General features: G+C 40.4%; 1 protein-coding gene across 3 annotated transcripts in view; it reads right to left on the bottom strand.

Annotated features, from left to right (window-relative positions):
• Positions 1–242: 242 nt before the first annotated feature.
• fam184ab (family with sequence similarity 184 member Ab) overlaps positions 243–23,334 on the bottom strand; it is a 37,289-nt gene continuing 14,197 nt past the window's right edge. For 2 of the 3 annotated variants that reach the window (XM_061704755.1, XM_061704756.1), the window contains exons 9-22: positions 22,742–22,927; positions 19,532–19,654; positions 18,910–19,071; positions 18,698–18,819; positions 17,848–17,998; positions 14,823–15,035; positions 12,040–12,193; positions 10,253–10,380; positions 8,412–8,596; positions 6,390–6,536; positions 5,782–5,899; positions 5,454–5,558; positions 4,381–4,658; positions 243–1,276 (exon numbers count right to left, since the gene is read on the bottom strand). In XM_061704755.1, coding sequence (XP_061560739.1) covers positions 1,195–1,276; positions 4,381–4,658; positions 5,454–5,558; positions 5,782–5,899; positions 6,390–6,536; positions 8,412–8,596; positions 10,253–10,380; positions 12,040–12,193; positions 14,823–15,035; positions 17,848–17,998; positions 18,698–18,819; positions 18,910–19,071; positions 19,532–19,654; positions 22,742–22,927 — 2,154 coding nt within the window. In that variant the 3' untranslated portion in view covers positions 243–1,194. The remainder of the gene's footprint in view (positions 1,277–4,380; positions 4,659–5,453; positions 5,559–5,781; positions 5,900–6,389; positions 6,537–8,411; positions 8,597–10,252; positions 10,381–12,039; positions 12,194–14,822; positions 15,036–17,847; positions 17,999–18,697; positions 18,820–18,909; positions 19,072–19,531; positions 19,655–22,741; positions 22,928–23,334) is intronic. The other variant, XM_061704757.1, reaches the window with a different exon arrangement.

Here is a 23,334-nt window from a genome sequence, read left to right as displayed (position 1 = left end):
TTAAGTAGAATTGCAAGTTCATCCGTGTCAGATTGGGTTCATAAATGGGGGGAAGGTTCAATATATTAATCAGTTATTGTTATTGGAAATGTATAAAACAGTTTGTTAATTTTACACAATTGTAATTAAAAAAATTTTTAATCAGCATATAGTTTATCCATCCATCCGTATTGTCTACTCATATCTATGTGAAGAAAATGTTCCCACCAGATTTGCCAAATAAGAGATGAGAAACACAAGCATAAATGTCACAATAATCCTTTATTAAGCATACACATTATAATATAAATATAAAATGCTATTTTTGCTCTTAAAATCAGTGAGACATCATTGTATCTGTGTAGAGACAGACAAGCATACAAACAAGAGTTTTGTATTCTACCAAAAGAGATCAGTTTCTTCTTCTTCTATCACGAGGATGGTGCCCACCCTAAGACGGACTGACTGATCTGGGGTCTGCGTCTAACAGAGAAGCAGCATTTTCTTTTCATTTCATGACTAGTATTTTTTTTTTTTTTGGGGGGGAATGCACAGAGAAGAGCAACAAGGACCTCTAAACTCCACGCATGTCTATTTCTCACTTGGAGTCCCCCCCAAAAAATAAACGCTGGCAACGATGAGAATGAGTGGGAGAAACCAACTAAAAACATCCAACCTAGAAGATGACGAAGCAGATGATGATGATGATGAGCGTTTAGTCCATATTGTGGATCTCCAGATACGAAAGCCGTTGTGAGCATTTTTCGGATTGCCTTGATGTCTGCGTGCTAGTACGCGCTTTGCCCCCCACCAGTAAGACAATTCCAGCTGGATATGAAGGATGTTCATTTCCAGATACGAACGCTCTGTTGCTAATGCAGCACAGTAGTTTACGAGTAAGATTTCATCGCAAGTGGCACTAGTAGTGGGAAAATGTTACTAGTAAGACAGACATTCTACTCGTGTGCTGAACTGTCATACTAGTGAGGACAAAGAGCGTACTAGTACATCTTCATTTATTTCATAAACTGAACCAAGCCCGAATGTGGATTTGTTTTTTTTTTGTTTTTTTAACAATATAGAAAACAAACAGTTTCTTTTTTTTTTGTAGTTTAATTCCAGACTTTTTTTTCTTAAACGTTTGGCTGACATGCTGCTGAATTCTGGTGTTTTGTTTCTGCAGGTGCGTGCGTGTTTGTGTGTGTGCGTTGTCAATCAAAAGGAAAAGTACTGAGCGAACCACTCTTGCCGCTGAGCGTCCGGAAGGTCGATGGCGGCGTCCTTCGTCTCAGGAGGGCTGCAGGAAAGGAAAAAGGACAAGAGCAATTCATATACACTATGCACGTATTCTACATTTGGGATGAGTGTAGTCCGTACAAATTTATATTATATATCATATACGTATATGGCGTGAGTCGTTGGGCCAGGAGAACAGTGGGAAAAGGTATAATTATATCTGAAATAATAATACAAATGTAATCAAATCAAATATGAATGTTTTAACATAAATTTGAGTTATAAATAGCCATCATATTTCTATGGTTTAAGCCGTGTGAAAAGGTAAAATAGCTATGAAATTTAATTTAAAAATTAAAATGTTAACCAATTCTAATGTTGTTTTTCACATTTTTTTTTATTAAAATGTTTTTTTTAATTTAGCATATTTTTATGGCTTAAACAGTGGGGGGGGGGGAAGTGAAATAATATCTCTATGAAATTTAATAAAAAATTTAATGTTAATGAAATCCAATACAAGCTTAATTTTTCACATTTTCGTATGAAAAGGATTTCATTTTAGTACATGTATATGGTTAAACCGTGAGGGAAAGGTTTGTATTAATATCTGTAATTACATAAAGAAAACAACTGAAAATGGTTTAAAATATATTTTCATGGTTAAAAAAAAGTGGTAAAAGATAAAATATTCATCTCTATTACATTTCTACAAAATACGCCAAAACTATCATAAAAGGAACATAATTTTATATTTATGATTTTACTTATCTTATGTATAATGAATTACCGTATTTTGCCTATTATAATAATAATAATTATTATTATTTTAAGAAGAATAATTCAATTGAAATTGGACTTTTGTGTAATTATCGACATATTTCCCACATTTTCTGGTTCAATTGTGAATTCTACCACTTCAAACAACAACAAAAATAAACACTTTTCTTTTAAATAATTTGTCTTTGGAAGTGTCAATCAAAACGTTAGGGTTTGTCGAATTGTCGGGCAGATTTTTTTTTTTTGGCACTCATCAGCCTTTGCAGCGAATGAAGCGTCGTCTTGTAATGCAGCGGCTGTCCACTAGATGTCGACAAACACCACTTTAACAGCTACAGTGCAGTCGCTGCAATGTTCTGTAATGACTCGTCACCATTTCATCACCATTCCACTCATCTTTGAGGTTTTTTTTGGGGCATTTTTTTTGACAATTTTCTCTGGGTTCCAAATATTCCCTGACGCGCGCCGAAGTCCTAATTTAAGACAGAAGTGCATATCTGAGAGATTTATTAAAATTAATGAGGCGATTGAATGATTTAGAAAAGAAGTGTGTGGAGAGAGCAATGGGACTAATCCTTCAATGCAAAGTGGATGCACTCTACTGTATGTGACCTCATACTGTCAATGCTGCGTGTGTGTGTCTGCGGGGGTGGGTTGCCCCTAGCAACCGTTCATGAATATGATTTCATAATTTCTTTGTATTCTTTTACATACTCCTCCTTTCTTTTAAGTTGCTCGAGCAATTAGCTGGCCCATCTGTCTGTTAAGAGAAATCAAATGCGGGCCTTGAACAACAGTTTTCTCACCCATGCGCTCGCTATCTGGACGTCGCGGCGCAGCATTGGGAACATGCACACGCAATAACCACAAACGTGCACACGCACTTGTTGACGTCACGCGTGTTTTGCGGGCATGGAAATGTGAAAGCGTCATCAAATGACGATTAAAAACGCAAAAACATTCGATGGATGAATATGACGATGAGTACACAGACAACAAAAAGTGGATAACAGCGATGACACACACAAAAACCATCAAAACGTGCACACAAACATGCACCTTTTGCATCCCAAAGCCATTCTTTTGATGCCTCCTGTGAAGTCACAGCAACAGCAAACCATCCAATCACGTCGTGGCAACCGGTTTGTCCGCCGTCATTTTCCGTTTGCCTTAGCTACATTCAAGAAAACTGGGAAATTTCACAGATCCCGATCGGAAAAGTTGAACTTTACGACTCTTGTGGGAATCAACGAGATGCGCTTTGTGATTGGTTGATCAAGAAGATATTTATTCAACTGCAGGGAATAACTGGCATTTACTGGCAAGCAGGTGCTTTTTTTTTTTTTTTTTTTCTCTTCTCAAGCGTTTGGATTTGGAATGGTTAAATTTCAGTTAACTGTTGCTATTTACTCAACTGCAGGGAGTAGTTGGTGTTTATTTGAGAGGAGGCTTTTATTCTTCTTATTTCTTTTAATATTTAGTAATACGCTAATTATTTTCCCCACAAGCAGCTCTTCGAGTTTAAAAATATGTCTCTGTTTGAGGTGAGGCGTTTATTTTTTCAAGTGAACACAGTGTCCATTAGAGCAGAGGTCACCATTATTGAGGAATGGTTAAATGTCAGACTGAGCAACAATTACTGGGCATTTACTAGAGAGGAGGCTTTTTTTTTTTTTTTTTTTTTTTACTTGAAGCAATGAAGTGAACATTTTTAATAATATGATCCAATTTTTTAAATGATATCTTTAGTTTTTCCACTGGCAGCTTTACCTGTGAAAAAGGCAGTACCTAATTGAGGGGAGGTGTTAATTTTTTTTCCAAGTGGACACAGCATCCATTAGAGCAGAGACCATCATTTTTGAAGAATGTTTAAACATCAGTTACCGGACTTTCGCTATTACTCAACTGCAAGAAGTAATGGGGTTTTACGAGAGAGGAGGCATTTATTTTTTACCCGAGCAGTTTAATGAAAATATTTTTGATATGATACATTCTTTAATGATATCTTTTCTTTTTCCACAGTCAGCTAGCTATATTGTGAAAAAGAAGGCATCTAATTGAGGGAAGGTGTTTATTTTTTTTAAGTGGACGCTGCATCTATTGTTAAATGTTTTTAATTATATTGGTAGCGTATTATTTATATACGTATTTATTTATTAAATGCAATTATCGTTATTTATTAAAACTACTTGTATAGTTTTTTGCAGTGTTTGTCTGTTTGTTTCTTTACATTTGACTGCGGGCCAATCAGATGCGGCGGTTCGGCTCTTTTCCCCTAATCGAGCTCTGTGATTGGATGATGTTTGACCGGCCGCGAGTCGAGCTCTATGATTGATGACTTTTGACCGGCCGCCGCCCACCGGGACTGAGACGCTCTCTCGCTCTCACCTCGTGAACTTCTTGGGTTCTGTGGGAGGGGTCGGCGGCGGGGGAAGAGGTTTGTTGGCGTTCAGCTCGAGGTGGTGGAGGAGGGGGGGGTGGGCAAGGGGTTCGAGGCGGCCGGGCTGGGCCGGGGGCGGCGGCGGAGGCGGCGGCGGCGGCGGCGGCTGCTGCTGCTGCGGGCCGCCCCCGGGGCCCGCCGGGCCCGAGCCGGCTGCCTCCAGAACCCTGAAACCGGCGGAGCTGCCGAATCTGCTCGCCGCCGCTTTCTCATTCTTTCGCTTTTGCTACACAGAAAGAAAGGAAGGGGGGAGCACGGGGGAGAGAAGGGAGTTCAAAGCAAAAATCAGGGTGAAAATAATCCAAAAAGGCAAAATGAATTCGGTCAAGAAAAAAAAAGGGAAAATGAGGAAAGGTCCCAAAGACGCGCTAACGCGATCGTCTCGACCCGGAGCCCGGCGCCGCTCGGTGGGCTTCGGACATCCAAATGGCTTGGAAAGCAAAGTGAGACGGTCAGGGACGCACGACAGTGCAAAAAAAACCAACACCAACGACAAAGACAAAACAAACACACTGATACACTTCAATGGTCAGCATGCGGTGGGAAAATGACGCGCCCAAAACCCCTGACTGAGGTCATCGAGACCGCTCGCCACCATTTAGAACATTTCATCTGAAAAACGGTTTGAAGTGTGTGTGGGGGGGGGGAGGATTAAAAGTAAAAAAGAACATGTATGAAAAGTAAAATTAAAAAAGAAAAGTATTACATGTTAAGTTTAAAAGACTTAAAAGTATTCAAATCTAGAAATGGGTTCCAAGTTAAAAAACATATAAGAAGTATAGTAAAAACAAAAATGTTTGTAAAAAATACAAAAGTATTGATAAGTAAAAAAAATAAAAAGTACAAATGTATTAAATAAAAAAGTACAAACATTATTATATATAGTACATGTTTATTATAAACTCAGTATCAAAATGAAAGTCAAAGTATTTTCAGCGGCTGAAATGAAAAGTTTGAGAATGTTGTTGCCAGTTTGAGATGAGATGGCGTGGAGCTCGGCAGCGCCCGCCGTCGGTCCTACCTTGATGAGCGGGTTGATGACGCCGACGTTGGGGCTGGCGTTGAACACTTTGTTGAAGTTGCTCTCGCGGTTCACCAGCTCCAACTGGTAGAACTTCTTGTCATCCTGGAGTTGAGGGAAGCAAAGGGCTCAGCGTTTACACGTCAGCTTTACAGATGCCACCGCTGCTCTCCACGCGGAAAGGCATGTACTGAGACACGCACGCTGGTGTCAGACGTCATCGTAAAGGTAATTGCACCCCCTAGTGGCACCACTGACAGACAGCACTTATATATTTGCATTCCAAAATCATGAATGCACAGGACCCTTTTATTTTTTTTTGACCTACCACCAGCTTCTTGACGAGAGATTCCCTCTCGGAGACCATGTCCTTGAGCTCGGCGATCATCTGCAGATCCTCAGGGCGACTCTCGCGGTTCCTGAATTTCTCCTCGGTGCCTTCCAGCCTGTCGCCCAAAAAAAAAAAAAAAAAAAAAAAAAAAAAGAGTGAGTCACTGGACTTTTTCCATCCAGTTTTGATCAGTAACGCCTCCTCCTCCAAATAGAAAAAAACATTAAAACTAAAAATTTAAAACTTTCACAATCTTTTATTGGCTTTTTCTGGGCGGTCTTGACAGAAATCGATCAAATGAAGATGAATTGGTGTGAAATCTTGTTGTCCTAATTTGTTATCTAAAAAGCTCAACAGTTGATGGCACTTTGAAAACTCGCATTTAAGAAGTTTGACATTTAAATGTCACTCTTACACAAAAAGGCGCCAAAATAATCAGCGATGGCCTTTTTAAAATCAGATCAACCATTTCACGCTAAAACCATTCATAAACTCCAGCGTGACCGCTTATTTGCACGTCAACATTCCCGGGAAGCAAAATGGAAATGTCACACTTACTGTACAATATGAGTGTGCACGGGCGGTGTGAGGGTTCGTGCACGTACAGAATTTGCAGGGCAGAGATCTTGTCCTTGAGGACCTCCTGCGCCTTGTTGAAGTCCACCAACATGTTGTGCGTCTCTCTGCTGTGCATGGCGTTCAGCTCGGACACTTCGCGCTCGTGACGCTTCTGCAGCTCCTGCTCGTGAGCCCTGCACACAAACACGTTGAAAAAAAATTCTAAATAAAAAACGCACATTTCCACAATGAGAGATTATTGATCGCGTAACGACTAAAACACACAAAACTGCAAGCAATCTTCACAAATGTCTTATTTTTAGGGGGTGTGGCAAAATATCGTGATGTATCCCAATGTTACGATAATAATCTTTTTTTTTTCTTTTTTTTTAAACAATAAAATAGCACATACTTACAATAACAGCACCATAATACAGACATACAGATATACAGTACATGGAGATGACAACTAAACTCAGGAAGCCACAGTAATATTAACAGCTCTTCACAAAGGAGAAAGAATATACAGTATGCTTGTATATCATTATCTTTTATAATACTGCATCGATATGCAAATGTTAAATATAGATACCGTGTATCACTATCTGTTATGGATCGTATCAATTCACCGGCATCAAATATTAGTTGTAAGCCGTATCATTATCTGTTGCGGTACTGTATTGTTTTAAAACATCAAATATGGATTTTAAATGTAAAATTATCTTTCACAACACTGGACTCATACAGCAGCACGGAATATTCTTATCTTATTGTGTTGTACAATATTGCTATCTGTTACGATACAGTATCGATCGCAGATGATGTGATATATATACCGTATCGTAATCGATTACGGGAGAGTGCTGACAGAACACCAGCAAATATCCATATCGTTATACATCGTTATCAGTTATGCATCAAATATCGACATTGTGATTCGTAACATCTTTCAGCTGTTACGATACGGGTTTCAACACAAATATTGTGTGTGTTAAAGTAAATCGCTTTTTCATATTGTCACTCCCTTGCATTTCCTCATCTTCCTCACTCTCTGCATTCATTCATTTATTTCATTATTTGCTATTTTTAGCTCTCTGACCGCTGCGCTCTCTCTCGCACATACACATATACGCACACACAGCCGTTACATAACGGACGCATGTTGTGCGCGTGCACACACATTTTAATGAGTAGCAAGATCAACAAAGAGTTCCCAGAAGATTCGCGATGCCTGACGCCAGGAATGTCAACCACGCGTCAATATTTGTCACCTTTTTGTGATCAAATGTCGGGTTTTTAGTGACCAAATATCACGTTTACACGGGCGACTGTTTAAGCCCGTTGAAGCAGTTTGGTGCTAAAATATCATCTTGTTTTCAAAATATTGTTTACAGGGCAAAACATGGTCAAATGTTGCCTTTTTGTGAGCAAATATACTATTAAAAAAATTATTATAGTGCTCCAAGGCTTATGTAGCAAAAAAATAAAAAATAAAAAATCTGCTTTTCCAATATATGAGGAGTGTGCATACGGAGTGTAAGGCGTTATAATAATAATATAAACATAAAAATATACAGTACAGCCCTTGTGGTAGCAAAATACAACTTTTTGCGATCAACTATTGCATTCCGAAGCGCAAATATTGCACTTTTTGAAGCCAACTGTATCATTTTTGTGGTAAATAATAGCCAAGTATTGGCCTGGGGTATTTATTTTGGTGATGCTGTCAATTCTGAGGCCAAAAGGTAATATATTTATCCATCCGCTTTACCTTCTATCGTGTTTTAATGACTTAATATCATCTTTACATGGGACACTAGCCTTTCAAGCAGAAAATCTACCATTTTTGGTTCCAAAATAAAATGTTTTTTAACGGTGTTTTAGTGAACAAAGTAGGGTTTACAAAGCAAACCAGTCTAATGTAGCCTTTTGATACTATATTGTTTGTGTTTCCAATACATGAGGTGTGCGCATGTGGAGTGTAAGAGTTATAATATATATCACTTTTTGCGGTTTTATTATTATTTTTCCTGGGCTGGTTCTTCATGCATAAGCGTGGCGCGACCTACCTGATCTGCTGGTTGGCCTCGCTGCGTATCTTGAGCACCTCCTTGCCTTTGAGCTCCAGCTCCTTGGTGAGGCTGCTGATGTTCTCGTTGAGCGTGTGGATTTGGTGGTCCAGCTGAGCGATGTGCTTCTTCCTGCGCGTCACCTCCTCCTGCAGCTCGGCCACGCGGCCCAGCAGCTCGCGCTCCTGACGGGGAAAGAACGCCACAGTTCAACCCAAATTGAAAGTGACGCTTTCAAACATATGAAAATAAAAACTGAAAATAAAAATGCCACACAAAATAAATGTTATGTTGAAATTGTACTTTTCAAATGTTCACTTTTTAAATCTTTTCAGTGATAGTGTTATTTATTTTTGTTACTTTTTTAAATGTACTATACAATTTTATAACTGACAGATGGGCCAATTCCATTGGAAAAGAGGTTAAAAAAAAGAATTTAAAATGTGTATTGTAAAATATTTAATTTTAATAATAGTTCACTCATCTTTTAATTATTTATCAATCATTACATTATAATTAACCTATTAAAAAGGTAAAAATGCTTAAATGTAGAGTATATGTACAATAGTTTATTGGACTAATTTTAATTGTACTATTTATAATAAATCAATTAAATTCTTGAATACTGTAAATAAAACATTTTAAATGTCCTGCATATGTACAACTATTCATTCACTAATACTTTTATTTTATTATATACAATACATTCGATGAACTTTTTTCTATTTGCATTTTATTATTTACAAGAAATTAACACATTATTTAATCAGCAAAATAAAAGTTTAAGTGCATTTCTAAAATTCTTTATTTTGCTATTTTTTATTTCATCACTTACAATAAATGAATAAGGTGAACATTTTTATTTTATTTGCATTTCACCTTTTACAACATATGAATTAACAAAATTATTAAAAATAAAATAACATTTTAAGTGTATTTTTAATGTTCTTTATTTGACTAACATTGTTTTTCTTATTATGGAAAATAAGTTAAAAAAAGTGTATTAAATTTAAAAAAAATCTAATAATTTCAGCGAACTAAAATAATGCTTCTAAAAAAAAAAAGACATTTGTGTGAACATTTTTTCTTCTTAATTTTCACACCTGGATTATTAAGTGCTACTTGTTTACGATGTAATCAAGCAACTTGAAACGTGCTAATTAGATGTTGACTCTTCGAGCAGATGTGCTGCCAGATGAGGCATCTGCTCGCTGTATTGGAACAACTTTCGCTTTTCTTTCCTTTCCGACCTACAAAAAATTAATGAGCTCGTTTCCTCTGCTAAAAACGCACACGCTCACATCTTCCTTTGTCCACCTATTTCCCTGCTCGTTCATTTTTTTTTTTGAACATCTTTGAAAATAAGAAAAGGTCTTGAATAATTCATCCAATGAGGACATTAGCCAAGTGAAACAGAGTATCTCGTCTCGCTGTGTTGAAAATAGAATTTAAACTGACTGTCCAATTCATTTGGAACATAATCTAACGACATCCAGCACATGAGATGCATCATACGTTTTGTGTGTGTGTTTGTGTGTCCTTCATGAAAACGCTTTTAAATAGATAGGAACACCCACACTGTGATGACAAAAATGGAGGCATGTTATTTAAAAGCTGTGTGCTCATTAAAATGAACCAACGAGTGTTTGCATGCATGCAGGCAAGCAGAGAGCCCAGAGGCCAATTTAACACATTTTATGCAAACGACATTCGTCCAATTAGCCGCGTAAAAACAAATGTGTGTGTGCACGCGCGCCCACACACACACACACACACAAAATGCCACACCACGTCATAAGAAAATGGTATTAAAGACACCGTTTAAAATGTATCGATTGTACCTGGAGGCGGGTTTTCTCCACCGTCTTTTCCAGTTCCTTCTTGGCGACCGTCACTTCCTGTTGGTGGTTTTGTCGCAGGTGCTCGATGGCCGACGCGTGAATGTGGTTCAGCTCCGATCGCAGAGATGCTGGGACAACAAGAGGGAGGGGAAAAACATGAGAAAGACACTGAGAAAGAAAACAAAAAAAAGCAGGGCGATCAATCAATATTGATTGATCGCCGTTTACTGTCGTGGACGTTTATATTCGTCAATTGGAATCCACCCGTTTACTGCCACCGACGTTTATATCCGTCTAGTACAGTTTTCTACACGCAGGCGGGGAAGAGGTTCTTGCCCAGCTTGTCTGAGACATTCAGGCTTCTAAATTACTGGAATGAGATCCCTGTAGATGGCGGCATTGCATTGCTTTGGATTTGAGATCAGCACAGCTTTTGAGTAGAAGATGAAGATTGGGCAGTGAGTATCGGCTTGTCACGTAGGATTCTGAAGGAGAGAAATGCCAACACGTTGGAAGTCGAACAGGTTTAGGTACCTCACACTCCAGAGACTTTATATACATGGTATCAATAAAGTGTGTGTTCTAATGTCTTATTTTTCCATCAAAAGCCCTTTCACAATCTTGTTTTTGTGGTTTCATAGTTTGAGGTGTCATAGAAGCAAAAAACATTTGCATCAAAGTCACTGTTCGACTTGACATTTATTCTCACAAAAAGCTTATTTTCTCTGCTTTTGATCAGAAACCAGTGTTTTTGGAGAAACCAACCCATGGTAATTACAAAATATCGGAAAAAGCTTAAAGAAAAAAACTGTTTCTGGTGAAAGAAAAGCATATTTCTTTTGGTAGGTTTGGTACTTATGTTGTCACAGAACACAATATTCTGTGGGTCTTGAAAAACCAGTCAAAATGCTCTCAAACAGCTGGCAATATGGGACCTCTGCTTGGAAAAGGGCTGGCAGCGAATGAGCGCGCACACACACACACACACACACACACATACTGCAAGTCGGAAGCGGCGGGCAAGCTAATAAAAAGGAGTGTCGGCGGAGAGAGACGGATGGCGTTCTGGTGTCAGGAGCACGAGCGTGAAGGTTAATGGAGGAACATCCATCAGTGCCGTCACCCCCGTTGAACACACTCGGCCCAATCTGGAATGTTCCGTTTGGGTGGATGGAGCTCGGGATCGAACAGGGAGCCAGGTCATTCGTAAAGGTGTTTTTTTTTGTTTGTTTGTTTTTAAAATGAGTTATAATATAAACAGTATGTAAAATATTTTGGACCTTTTTCTATTATTATTTTTCATTATTTTCTTGGATTTGTCTCGTTTTGCAATGAAATGAAATAAAAGACCTCTTTGAAAGACCATTTCAATAAAATATTTTGTTCATATTAGCCTCTTAATGTATATTAACTCATAATACCTTGAATAAAAACCTTGAGCTTTAAACTGGAACCAGAAACGTAAAATTCGTTTAATATTACTCAATTCACAAAAATGGAGATGTCTGCTTTTGTTTCTCTTCATTTACCCATTTTACACATATTTCTATTTTCTTATAAACAGTAAATAAATTAACATTATTAAATGAGATATACGAAGAATGAAAGATAAAAAAAAATAATTTCAGGGGGGAAAAAAACTGTTAAATTAACGCAACATACTGTATTTATTTAAAAATGTAAACGCTTGGTTGGCTGGATTAATGAACGACACGGGCTATTATTTGGCTCCTCCGTGATTTGATGTCTGTATTATTTCTGAGTGAAGAAGTGGTGCATGTGCGTACCCAGCATGGCCTTGCCCTCGTCCTCCAGCTCGAAGCGCAGCGTCTGCAGCTCCTGCTCCGACTGCTGCTTGAGGGTCTCCACGCTGTGCCGGTGGGCCTCCCGCAGCGACTGCAGCTCGGCGTGGTGGTGCTGGCGCAGACGCTCCTCCAGCTCCTGGACGAGGTTGCGGGAGAGGAGAGGAAGAGGACGATGACGATGAATTGAACATGAAGAAGAAGCACAGACAGGGAGTGGAACTGAAAGAGAAGACCGATCGAAAGAAAGATTCTTTTTCTGATTCTTATTCTTTTGGTCACGACCCACAGCTCGAGACCATAGGTGAGGGTAGGAACGTAGATCGACCGGTAAATCGAGAGCTTCGCCTTCCGGCTCAACTCCTTCTTCACCACGACGCACCGATACAGAGTCCAAAATGAGGAAGCAGAGTCTTGGGCTGTGGAATTGAGGTCTTCAAAGTATTCTCTCCACCGACTCACAACGTCCCGGTGGTGAGTCAGCGCCTCAGCGGCGCCCCGTCCCCACTATACACGGTGTTGACGGTGTACTCCTTCCCCCCCTCCTCAGATGCCGGACGGTGTACCAGAAGTTGCTGACGGTCGGCCACTCATGAAAACCAGGTGCGGAACCCGGCACGCTGCGCAACACTTCAGTCACCTCGCTCGCTGTGCAACGGGCTTAGCCACTCCATGTTGGTTATTTGCTTTTATTGATCAGATGTAGGTCTTTGTAACACTCTTATAAAAAAATAAATAAATAAATAAAAATAAAATAAAATTAAAAAAAAAAAAAAGAACTCAAGGCAAACATTTCTCATCCGAGTGCTTCCTCATTAACGTGTCAGGGTGGAAGGAGGAGTGATTGAAAGCCTCCAAAGCTTGCAGGTGGAACATTCTTACTCAGCACTCTGCTGCATTATGATCAGCTTCACTGGAGGTCTACGTTATATTCACTCCTATACACGATGGCTGCACTCCAAACACGCGGTATTCACGCGGTCTTTAAAATTCAGAGGCAGGAGCAAATATGAAGAACCTTCAGCGTGTTCCTTTCATCAGGACAAATGATCCCCGTCTGAGATGAGTGAGATGAAAGATAACAATGTGATGGCTGTTCCTCGCAGTAGTTAATCGAGTGGTTTTTTTTCGCCCGTATATATATATATATATAATATTACTCCCTGGGTGCAGCTCAGAAAACTGCACATGCTGCACAAATGCGCAAAGATGCAGCATGAAGGCTAACAGTAAGCTTTTTTTCCCCCTCAAGTACTCACAATGATGAAACATTAACCGCTATTATTATTATGCAGTGAACTCCCGCTTCATTCGGTATTTCATGCGCATTTAAGTAGCAGTTGTTTGAGGGCTTATAATTGCCACATCATCAACACAAATTGTCGTTAGCCCATCTGTGGGATTTCGCTTTTCAGTTTAGCATTAAGCTAACAGACCTTTGTTAAACTAAATATCATTTGGATGAACATTTTGCTGTCCATTTAAATGAATGGAAATGCTATGAATCTCTTCCAGCAACCGGGCCCCCCACCACACTTTTTTCCATTTGTTTTTAATAGGAAAATAGCACACTATAATATTATTACTTCATAAAAACAGAGTAAATACATAATTACAATGGATGTAAATAAAATAAAATTTGCCACATTTTTTGTTTCAATACAATGGACATTGTGCTGCTCCTTCTGGTGTGTGCGCCTTGCCCACCTGGGGGCAGTATAATATACACAAATTGATATGCAGTCAGATGGTCACAACTGAGCTCAGTAATCTGACCAGCACACTCTTGTAAAGGCTAAATAAAGGTCACATAAAAATAAATTAAAGCTGCAGTAATTTGCCTTCGAAAATATGCCTTCGAGTATTTTTAGATTTTTGTTTGTTAGCATTAAGATAAGCGGACTATCCTAAGTCTCTTTTTGTTGAAGAATTGTTGACTATCTGCCAAACTGCTGCTTGTTGTGAAGCGAGTCGAATTGAGTTCACTATTATGAGTAAAACTAGCGCTCAACTGTTAATCACCAGCAGTTACGTAGCCCTCGCTTGATTTCTCGCCCGGCAACAGTGTTGCGAGTGTCTCTCTGCATTGACTTTGTAATGCAATTCTACTTCATGATTATAAACCAAGCCAAGCAATTTAGCGTCTGTGTTTGTGGAAATGAGAGCGAGAGTGTGGGAGGAAAGAAGAAAGACGGCGTTTTATTTATCGCTCCTGTTCTCAAGCAGTGCGATGACATTAGCATAAAAATACAAATATAAATATGGATGTGTGTGTGACTCACGGCACATTTCCACCCTGGGAGATGACGAATAAAAGGAAGGACACCTTTTCCCGACCTTAAGCTTTTACTTAATTACAGCTGTTGACGCAAAATGATGGGAATGTACCATTTTTTGATTGAGGGATGTGGGTGGGGGGGAACAGTTCCATGGTGAACCAAAAATGTTTGCCCATTTGTTTGTTTATGGAAATGACAAAGATGTTTCATGAGTTGTGAATATGTTTTTAAAAAGAAGAGCAACACAGCACAAATGGACATAGTGTCCACATCCTCTTATAACTGAGATGTGGCTGTAAACAATCAAAATCACGTTAAATAGGAGTCAGCACTAACACCTGCCACCATTTAAAGGGTTTCTGAGTCACCCAAAATAAAGTTCAGATGTTCTACTAGTTGTTTGTGTTTACATCCGCTCTCAAAAAGAACAGTTGATGTATTTCTACCACAGCCATTCTAATTAGAATGGAAAGGCTTCGTGGTCCTTACCTTGATGTCGCGTTGTCGCGCGTGCTCGATGTCCTGCAGGGCGCAACACTGCGCCTCGTGCAGCCGCTGGTGTCTGCGCTGGTGCTCCGTCTGCAGTTCGTCCAGCTGCGTGCGCAGGTGCTCCCGCTCCTGGCTGAACTGCTGCTGAAGCTGCTGCAGCGACGACTGCGATTGCGACAGCTGCATCTCCAGACTCTGCTTCAGCAAGGAGATCTAAAACAAATAGACGTTTGATTTTTTTTTTTCCAGTGTTAATTAAATGTGCAATAATATATATATTTTTTATGTAATAATAGCGGCTACAATGAAAGATTTTCATTTTACTCTAATAGATTTTTTTTTTATTTAAAATGTAACTAGGAAAATTGAAATAGATATAAATCTACTCTATTACTTCATTTTAATTTGACCTTTCACATTTCTAATTCAATCACTACTAAAACACAAATACAAACATGAAAAAGTAAATATACTCTAAACATCTTATTTTCCTATTGTTAGACCCAAAACAAAATTAAAAAATAAAGCGTATCCTAAAAGTTTGATTATTTCATTATTTTTTTAAGTTACCATTTAATTAACAATAAAATGATTTAAAATTTAAATATAAAATCTAAATATAAAAAAAATACTTAGAAATTCAAATAAGCTAAGCAAAGCAAACTTATTTATATAGCGCATTTCACACACAAGGTAACTCAATGTGCTTTATATGATTAAAAGCATTTAAAAACAAAGGGAAAAAACAGCTTAGGAATGTAAGGAATGTATGTACTCCAGAAGTTACATTTTTTTATGTTACTTTTTAAATGAAAAAAATGAATTACAAACATGAAATTAAATACAGTCTAATGGTTTAAAATTGTAGTTCAGTTGTAAAAATTCAACAACAACAAAAATAAATAAAAGCCGTGCAGTTTTCATTTCTTTTTATCTAAAAAAAATAAGAGAAAAGTAGAAAGGTAGAAAGCAGGGACATAAACACTGATTTTGATTTACGTTAATAAAAAACGTGCACAATTCTTGCGCAAAAATAATTTTTTTGCCCTAAAAAAATGCATACATTTTATTTTAAGTAAATATATGTATAATGTCTCATTTTACAAGCTATAGCCCGTTGTAACGGCCAACGGGTATCAACAGGGGGTTGTGGGTTATCCATGAGCAGTTTGCCATCAAGTTTTTTTTTGTGGGGTTTTTTTTTCGGAGCAGAGCAGCTCTCTTTCAGCGAGCGCCGCGCATTGCTAATTCATCAGGACTTGAAAAGCAACTAAGAATAAAACATGAAAGCTGGATTGTGTCATCACACACACACACACACACACACACACACACTCAGTCGATTGTGCCCCAAATTTGGAGAATGTGCCGTGACTAAGACGTGCGTCACACACAGTGTGGAACAGAGGGCTAGCATTAGCGTTAGCGACAGACACATGCGATGTGTACAACAGTGTCACACGGACAAGTACACGTACAAAACACCATAGACGGATTAACAAATAGCATTTATGGGGCTGTGTTATAACCCTTTAAGCAATGGATACTTGAACACAAATAGTGGCACACCACATGTAGTTAGAAAATATAACAATAGTCACGGGTATATATTCTTTATCCTTTGCTTAAAATGACTAATATTACTACATTTCAATGAGTCAATCGTGAAACACTTCTTTGTGTGTGTCTCTGTCTGTATTATACTGCCCCCCAGTGGCCAAGGTGTGCACACCAGAAGGGGCAGCACAATACCCATTAAATTGAAGCAAAAAATGTTGCAAAAACGGTTAAATTCTTTATATTTTATTCAATCGTGTAATTGTTGTGTGTTTCTATAAAGTACAATATTATAGTGTTATTCTCCTTATACACATACAAATTTCACCTACTCATCGCTCTTGTCGTTTTTCCCATCCTGCCTTTTTTGCCCCCTCCATATTGAATTTGGTGTGATTAAATCTGCTCTATTGGCCGGCAGATTGCAGATGCATGCTACTATTTCAAGGTAAACTGCAGTTAACGCTGATCTATAAAAAGTAAGATCTGCAAGGGACCACCGATCACCACTCTTGTTGCAGACAACTTGAAAACGTCCCGTCATAAAAACGCTAGAGAAAAACAATCTCATGCTTTGGCGAGGCCCTCTACTGTCACACGGCAGCAACAAGTCTCTAACTCTCCGGCTTCAAAATTATGGTGCTTGAGTGCTGACTGGAATGAGAAGAAATATTAGCTCTCCTGCATTAGCTACACAACAAAAGATGCATGTAAAACAAAGTGAATAATGACATCAACTAGTCCAAAATGGTGCGATTCGAGTGCTGACTAGAACAAGAAGAAATAATAGTTCAGCTGTACTGCTGTCACTGCAAACATCTTGTGCAAAATATCGAGAATGACAAAACACTCAAAAACCAGCTGATCCAGAATACTGCCCCTCGAGCGCTGACGAGAACTAGAAGAAACGAGAGTGCTCCTGTAAAATATAGCGAATGATGAAATGTTCAAAAGCCAGCTGATTCAGAATGCTTCTGCTCGAGTGTTGACGAGAATGAGAATAAATCACAGCTCTTCTGTCCAAAGTGAAAAAGTGGTGCAAATGCTGCTGTTCGAGTCCTGACTAGAACTGGAAGAAGGGATCATTCTCCCGTTTCACTGCAAAAGTTGCATGTAAAAGATAGAGAAGGATGAAATTAGCGGGGTCACAGATGCTGCTCCTCGTGTGCTGACTAGAACTAGGAGAAGAGATCATATGTTTCCTCTGGTAGCTTCAAAGCAAAACTTGCATTCGATATATATATAAATATAAGGATGAAACACTTTTTATAAAAAAAAAAAATAAAAAAATAAAAAGCCGGTCCAGAATGCTGCTTGAGCGCTGACGAGAACCAGAAGAAATGAAAGTGCTCTTGTGCTAGCTTCACGACTAACATTGCATTTAAAATACAGAGAATCCCAAAACAAAAACTAGCATTTTCGCTCGAGTGCTGCCTCGAACCGGACGAAGAGATGCCAGGGCCCGCACCTGTTCCAGCAGGTCGTCCACTCTCCTCTGCCAGCTCTCTCGGGCGTTGTTCATTTCCTGCTCCTTGTTGCGGGCCAGCTGGCTCAACGCCGCCGCTTTGTCCGCCTCGTGCTCCTCTCGCAGCTCCTCGCGGAGCTTCTTGCATTCCTGCCTGCAGGCACGCAAACACCACACGTGAGATGTTAAAGACAGCAGAAAACGTCAAACGACAAGTATGCGGTGTACCGTCCCTGTTCGGAAATGCTAGCCCAGCCCATGTTGTGCTGTACTGAAAATAACTAGGAAGCGGCAAGTCCGAACTCAGCGAGTCCAACGGAATCCCGAGCAAAGGACAAATGGATGGACATGCAACTCCTTTTCCTTTTATGTCTCATTTTTTTCTTTTCCACCAAAGAACAGCAGTGTGTAAGTGTGTGTGTGTGTGTGTGTGTGTGTGTGTGTGTGTGTGTGTGCGCCTTCAGTCTGACAGTTGCCACCTCTCAAAATCACAAGTGCACGAGTACAAGTATGGAGAATGATGAAATCAACTGGTCGAGAAAACTGCTGCTCAAATGCCAACTCGGACTAAAAGTTACTCTGTCCAATTTTCACAGCAAAAGCAAGAAGCAGCACAATTTCTCTTTCATTCCTGTCTTGTCATATGGAGAATGACAAAAGTGTTGATGACATTTAGTTCTCCTTTGACACACTTTCTTTTGCAGTGAAGCAAGTACAGGACAACTTGATCTAGTTCTACTCGGCACTCGTTACTTTCTCAAGTGTGTCATCATTCTCTCCATTTTACATGAAGTTTTTGCCCAGTAAGGCTAAGACAGGAGAACAAGTATTTCTCCTCCTGTTCGTGCATCACCTGAGGGTCTCCGTCCACTTAAGTTCCAGCTCCAAAGCCATCTTATCCATCTTATGCTTCTCTTCCTCTTTGGTGCTGATGACTTTGGCTTCATGTTGACGCGTTTGGACCTCCAGCTCTCCCTGACACACACACACACACACACACACACGATATTAATGCTGTTGCCCTGACTTCCGCCTGCCAGGCGCGGTGAGGTTTGCGTGAGCCACCTGCAGGGCGGTGAGCAGGTTGCTGGTCTCCCTCAGCCGTCCCCTGGTGGCGTCGAGCTCCTCCAGCAGTTTGTCCTGCGCCTGCTTCATGGTGGCCATCTGCCGCTCGGCCGCGCCCATGTCCTTCTCGCCCTCCTGCGCCTGCTGCTGCAGACGGCACACCTGACAGGCAAGGCAGACAAACCGCCAGGACAAATGAGGATGGTTTTGACGCGGCCCAAGACAGCAATACGGAGAGGCTTGAAACCCTCGTTTGAAACCATAATGCCTACTTTGGAACCTCAACCTTAACTTGAAACCGTAATTGGAAACCCTAACCCAGACTTTAAACCCCAATTTGAAACCCTAACCCTTTTTCAAACTTAGTTTCACAAACTAACCTTTAATACACTAACCCAGTCTTAATTTGAAAACACAACCTTTGTTTTACACCCTAATTTGAAACCCTAACCCTTTTTTTGACATCATAACCCAGGCTTGAAGCTCTAATTTGAAACCTAACCTTGACTTTAAACTCAAATATAAAACCGTAAGCCTTGTTTGACATCCTCACCGAGACGTGAAACCGTAATTTAAAACCCTAATTCAAACCCCTGAGCAAGTCTCGAAACGTTCCTCTCACCTCTTGGTCGGCGGCGTGGAGCTTGGAGCTCATTTCCTCCCTCAGCTGCTCCAGCTCCTGCAGCAGGACACTTCTCTGCTCCTCCAGCGTGTGGCGCTCTCGCTCAAACTGCTGCTCCAGCTCCTGTACGCACGCACACCCGTTTGAATGAAATATAAAAAAGCTCATATGAAATGGAAGAGGCCGCCAAAATCTGCGATGCGCCTGCAGGACCGTTTGGGGCTCGGGCTAACGAGGGTTGCTTTTCTCACCGGGAGCCGCCGGGACTCATTAGAGACGAAAAGCACAGCCGGACGGCGATTTATCGCAATGTTTTCAACTCATCGCAAGCTGGTTGGACTCACGCCGGGGAATCCTGTGCTTCCAATTTCCGCTCCATTTAATCAGCATTTCAATCAGCTTCCATTCCATTTTTTTTCCCTTTTTGGCAGGAATTGAAATCAACCCTGGCCCAAAATTCTTACTTGTAACCCTAACCCAGGCTTGAAAACACAAACCTTGTTTGAAACCCTAACCCAGACTTCCAGGACTGATTCGAAACCCTTACCTGTTGCTTGAAACCCTAAACCTTGTTTGATGCCCTAACCCAGGCTCAAAACCCTACTTTGAACCCCTAACCCAGACTTCAAACCCAAATCTCAAAACCTAACCCTTGTTTTCAAACCCTCACCCAGCCATAAAAAAGCTCATTTAAAAACCATGACCCAGACCATAATCTGAAACTCGAACCTTTGCTTGAAACCCTAATTGGAAACCCTGAAGCAGAAACCAAACCCAGATTCTAAATCGTAACCCAGACTTCCGACCCTGATTAAAAACCCTAACCTGATGTTTGTAATCCTAACTCAGGTTTAAAACCCAAATTTAAATCATCTACCCAGACCCGAAACCCTAATTTGAAACCATAACCCAGGCTTGAAAACCTCATTTAAAATCCCACCCCCAACACGAAACTAGGATATATATATATATATATATATATATATATATATATATATATAAAAACTAGATGTATAAAACTGGATCTAAACATCCCCGATTTTACCACGCTTATGCAAAGTTGCTTCCATGCTCGGCTCCAGCACTTCTATCCCGCAACGCGCGGACGGCGTGCAGAGCCCACGTGATCACAACAACACCTTGCTAAGGTGCTAACATGGTAGCCAGCAGTAAGAGCGAATGTCGTTTGCTTAGTCATTTTTTGACACTCCAGTTGAAGAAAACTGGACAGACATAACAAAATAGTTATACTTATTGTATGTCCAAATACATCACATTCTTTCTTCGTTTTTGCTAAAAATAAAAAAAAAATCGCTAGTTTACGGCAGTCAGAATGAATGAAAAACACCATTGACGAGCTAACGAAAGTCAGCATCGAACTCGCAGCACTTATATCTCTCAAAATAATTAATCATGGTACACAAACTGTATAAAACATATACAAACAGGCAATATGCCAATACTCTCTGGCATATATTCTTCCAACTCTGAAAAACAAGTTATAATAATATTCGATCCTGACTTCTACTTTCTTTGTTACTGCAAGTGTGTATCGCATTGCGTGCACCACACTGCCCCTCAGAGGTCAACACGTGCACAGCAGTTACTTTATGTAACCCATTGGTTAATAATAAATGCGCCCGTTTTCCCCCATACTTACTGTTGCTGATTATTGTTCTCTGTTTGAGTAATATCACTTGATCAAGACTTTTCTAACATTCCATACTACACAATAAGCAAACTATGTATGATTATTGCTGAAATAGGATCGGACCGATATCAGTATTGGCCAAAACGCAAGGCTGCAATATCGGTATCTGATCGGAAGTGAACAATTTGGAACACTAACTTTAAAACCATAACCAAAGTGTGAAACTTTAACCCAGGCTTCAAACCCTAATCCAGACTTTAAATTCTGATTTGAAGACCTAACCAATCCAATTGGTACACTTCCTGTCTGCAGCAAGCCAACAGTCATGTTGTTGATAAGAGCTGTTGTGGACATATAACGCTGTAATACTTCCTATATACGGGACCGAGTGTACATGATGACGATGATGATTATCTAACATGTATGTAGGACACGAGCAGCTTAAAAGCAGCGGCACGAATCACTCCAGCGTGGGACTTGAATGCGGCACGCTGACGCTAAGTAACTTCAAATATTCATTCCGAAAGTACGCACAGACCCACACCCACACACGGCTGCACGGCCACACACCCCGCACGCACGCACACACCCACACGCATGCATGTTCATCGACTTGCTTTTCAGCAGCCACTTTATTAGGTACACAGTCAGGCTCCTAACAGGCTTTTTTTTTTTACAGTGGTACCTTGATTTACGCGTTCAATTCATTCACTGGCCAAGATCGTGATTCGATTTAGTCAAAAAAACAAATCAGTTTTCCCCATTGAAATGAATACAAATGCCATTAAATCGTTCCAGCCACCCCAAAAACAAAACAATTTTAATGTAGACAGAAAAAAACAGGCACATATTCTTAATCTTCTGCGAAGAACAACTATTATTACCGCGACTTACGAAGCAATGGTGATGGTCGTTTGTCTGTATTATACTGCCCCCTGGTGACCAGGGCGCGCACACCAGAAGGAGCAGCAGAATGTCCATTGAATTGAAGCATCCATCCATTTTCTGAGCCGCTTCTCCTCACTAGGGTCGCGGGCGCGCTGGAGCCTATCCCAGCTGTCATCGGGCAGGAGGCGGGGTACACCCTGAACTGGTTGCCAGCCAATCGCAGGGCACATACAAACAGACAACCATTCGCACTCACAGTCACACCTACGGGCAATTTAGAGTCTCCAATGAATGCATGTTTTTGGGATGTGGGAGGAAACCGGAGTGCCCGGAGAAAACCCACGCAGGCACGGGGAGAACATGCAAACTCCACACAGTCGGGGCCGGGGATTGAACCCTGGTCCTCAGAACTGTGAGGCTGACGCTCTAACCAGTCGCCACCGTGCCGCCTTGAATTGAAGCAAAAAATAAATAAATAAAATAAAATAAAATAAAATAAAAAATAAAATAAAAAAAATAATAAAAAAAAACATTTAAAAAAACCTGCATGTTTTGATAAGGTCCAACCAGCGTTGGGGAGCAAATAATGACATGTAATGAAAGTATGTAGTACAGTGTTTGTTCACAGGAATGTGCTGGTCTCCATGACAACGGCGTACGGCGTTACTCACAGCCAACAGTCTGTTTTTGTCCTTCTCCGCCCCGCCGAGCGCGTTCTCCAGCGCGGCCCGGTGCTTCTTGGCCACCTCGTCCAGAACCCGGGCCTGGTTCTCCTTGGTCTGGCCGCTCTCCTCCTCGTAGCGAGCGCGCAGGCCGCTCATGTCCTTCTCGTGAGACGCCTTCTCCTCGCGCAGCGTCTGCCAAAAACACAAACACGCGCGCGCGTCCTGACATTCGCGCCATATGCTGCGTCACTCTACCATATTGACAGCGATTACAAATGAGCCGGCGAGGATTCAGACTCCGTCGCTCCTTTTTTTTTTCTTCAGTTGTGTGCTTCTCAAAGATTTGGTGAAGCAGCATGTGGCTCAACACTCAAGGTTATTATATTTGTCACTTTAAACAATTGTATGTTGGTCACACACGAGGTAGCTCAATGCTTAGTTTAAGTGCGCCAGCAGCTTTAATATATTGCAGTAGTAGTTAAGAGCGCCTGACTTCTTTTTGGTAGCAAATCCTACAAAATTCTCACTAAAACCGGTCTTTGAGCTGTTTTTTGTGCTCGCGCCAGGCTTGCGAGGACTCTCAAAGTTGCGGAAATTTC

Source organism: Phycodurus eques, chromosome 18 (genome assembly GCF_024500275.1).
Source record: "Phycodurus eques isolate BA_2022a chromosome 18, UOR_Pequ_1.1, whole genome shotgun sequence".
NCBI lineage: Eukaryota > Metazoa > Chordata > Actinopteri > Syngnathiformes > Syngnathidae > Phycodurus > Phycodurus eques.
Note: the sequence above shows the minus strand (reverse complement) of the source record. Positions and strands in the feature narration are given on the sequence as shown.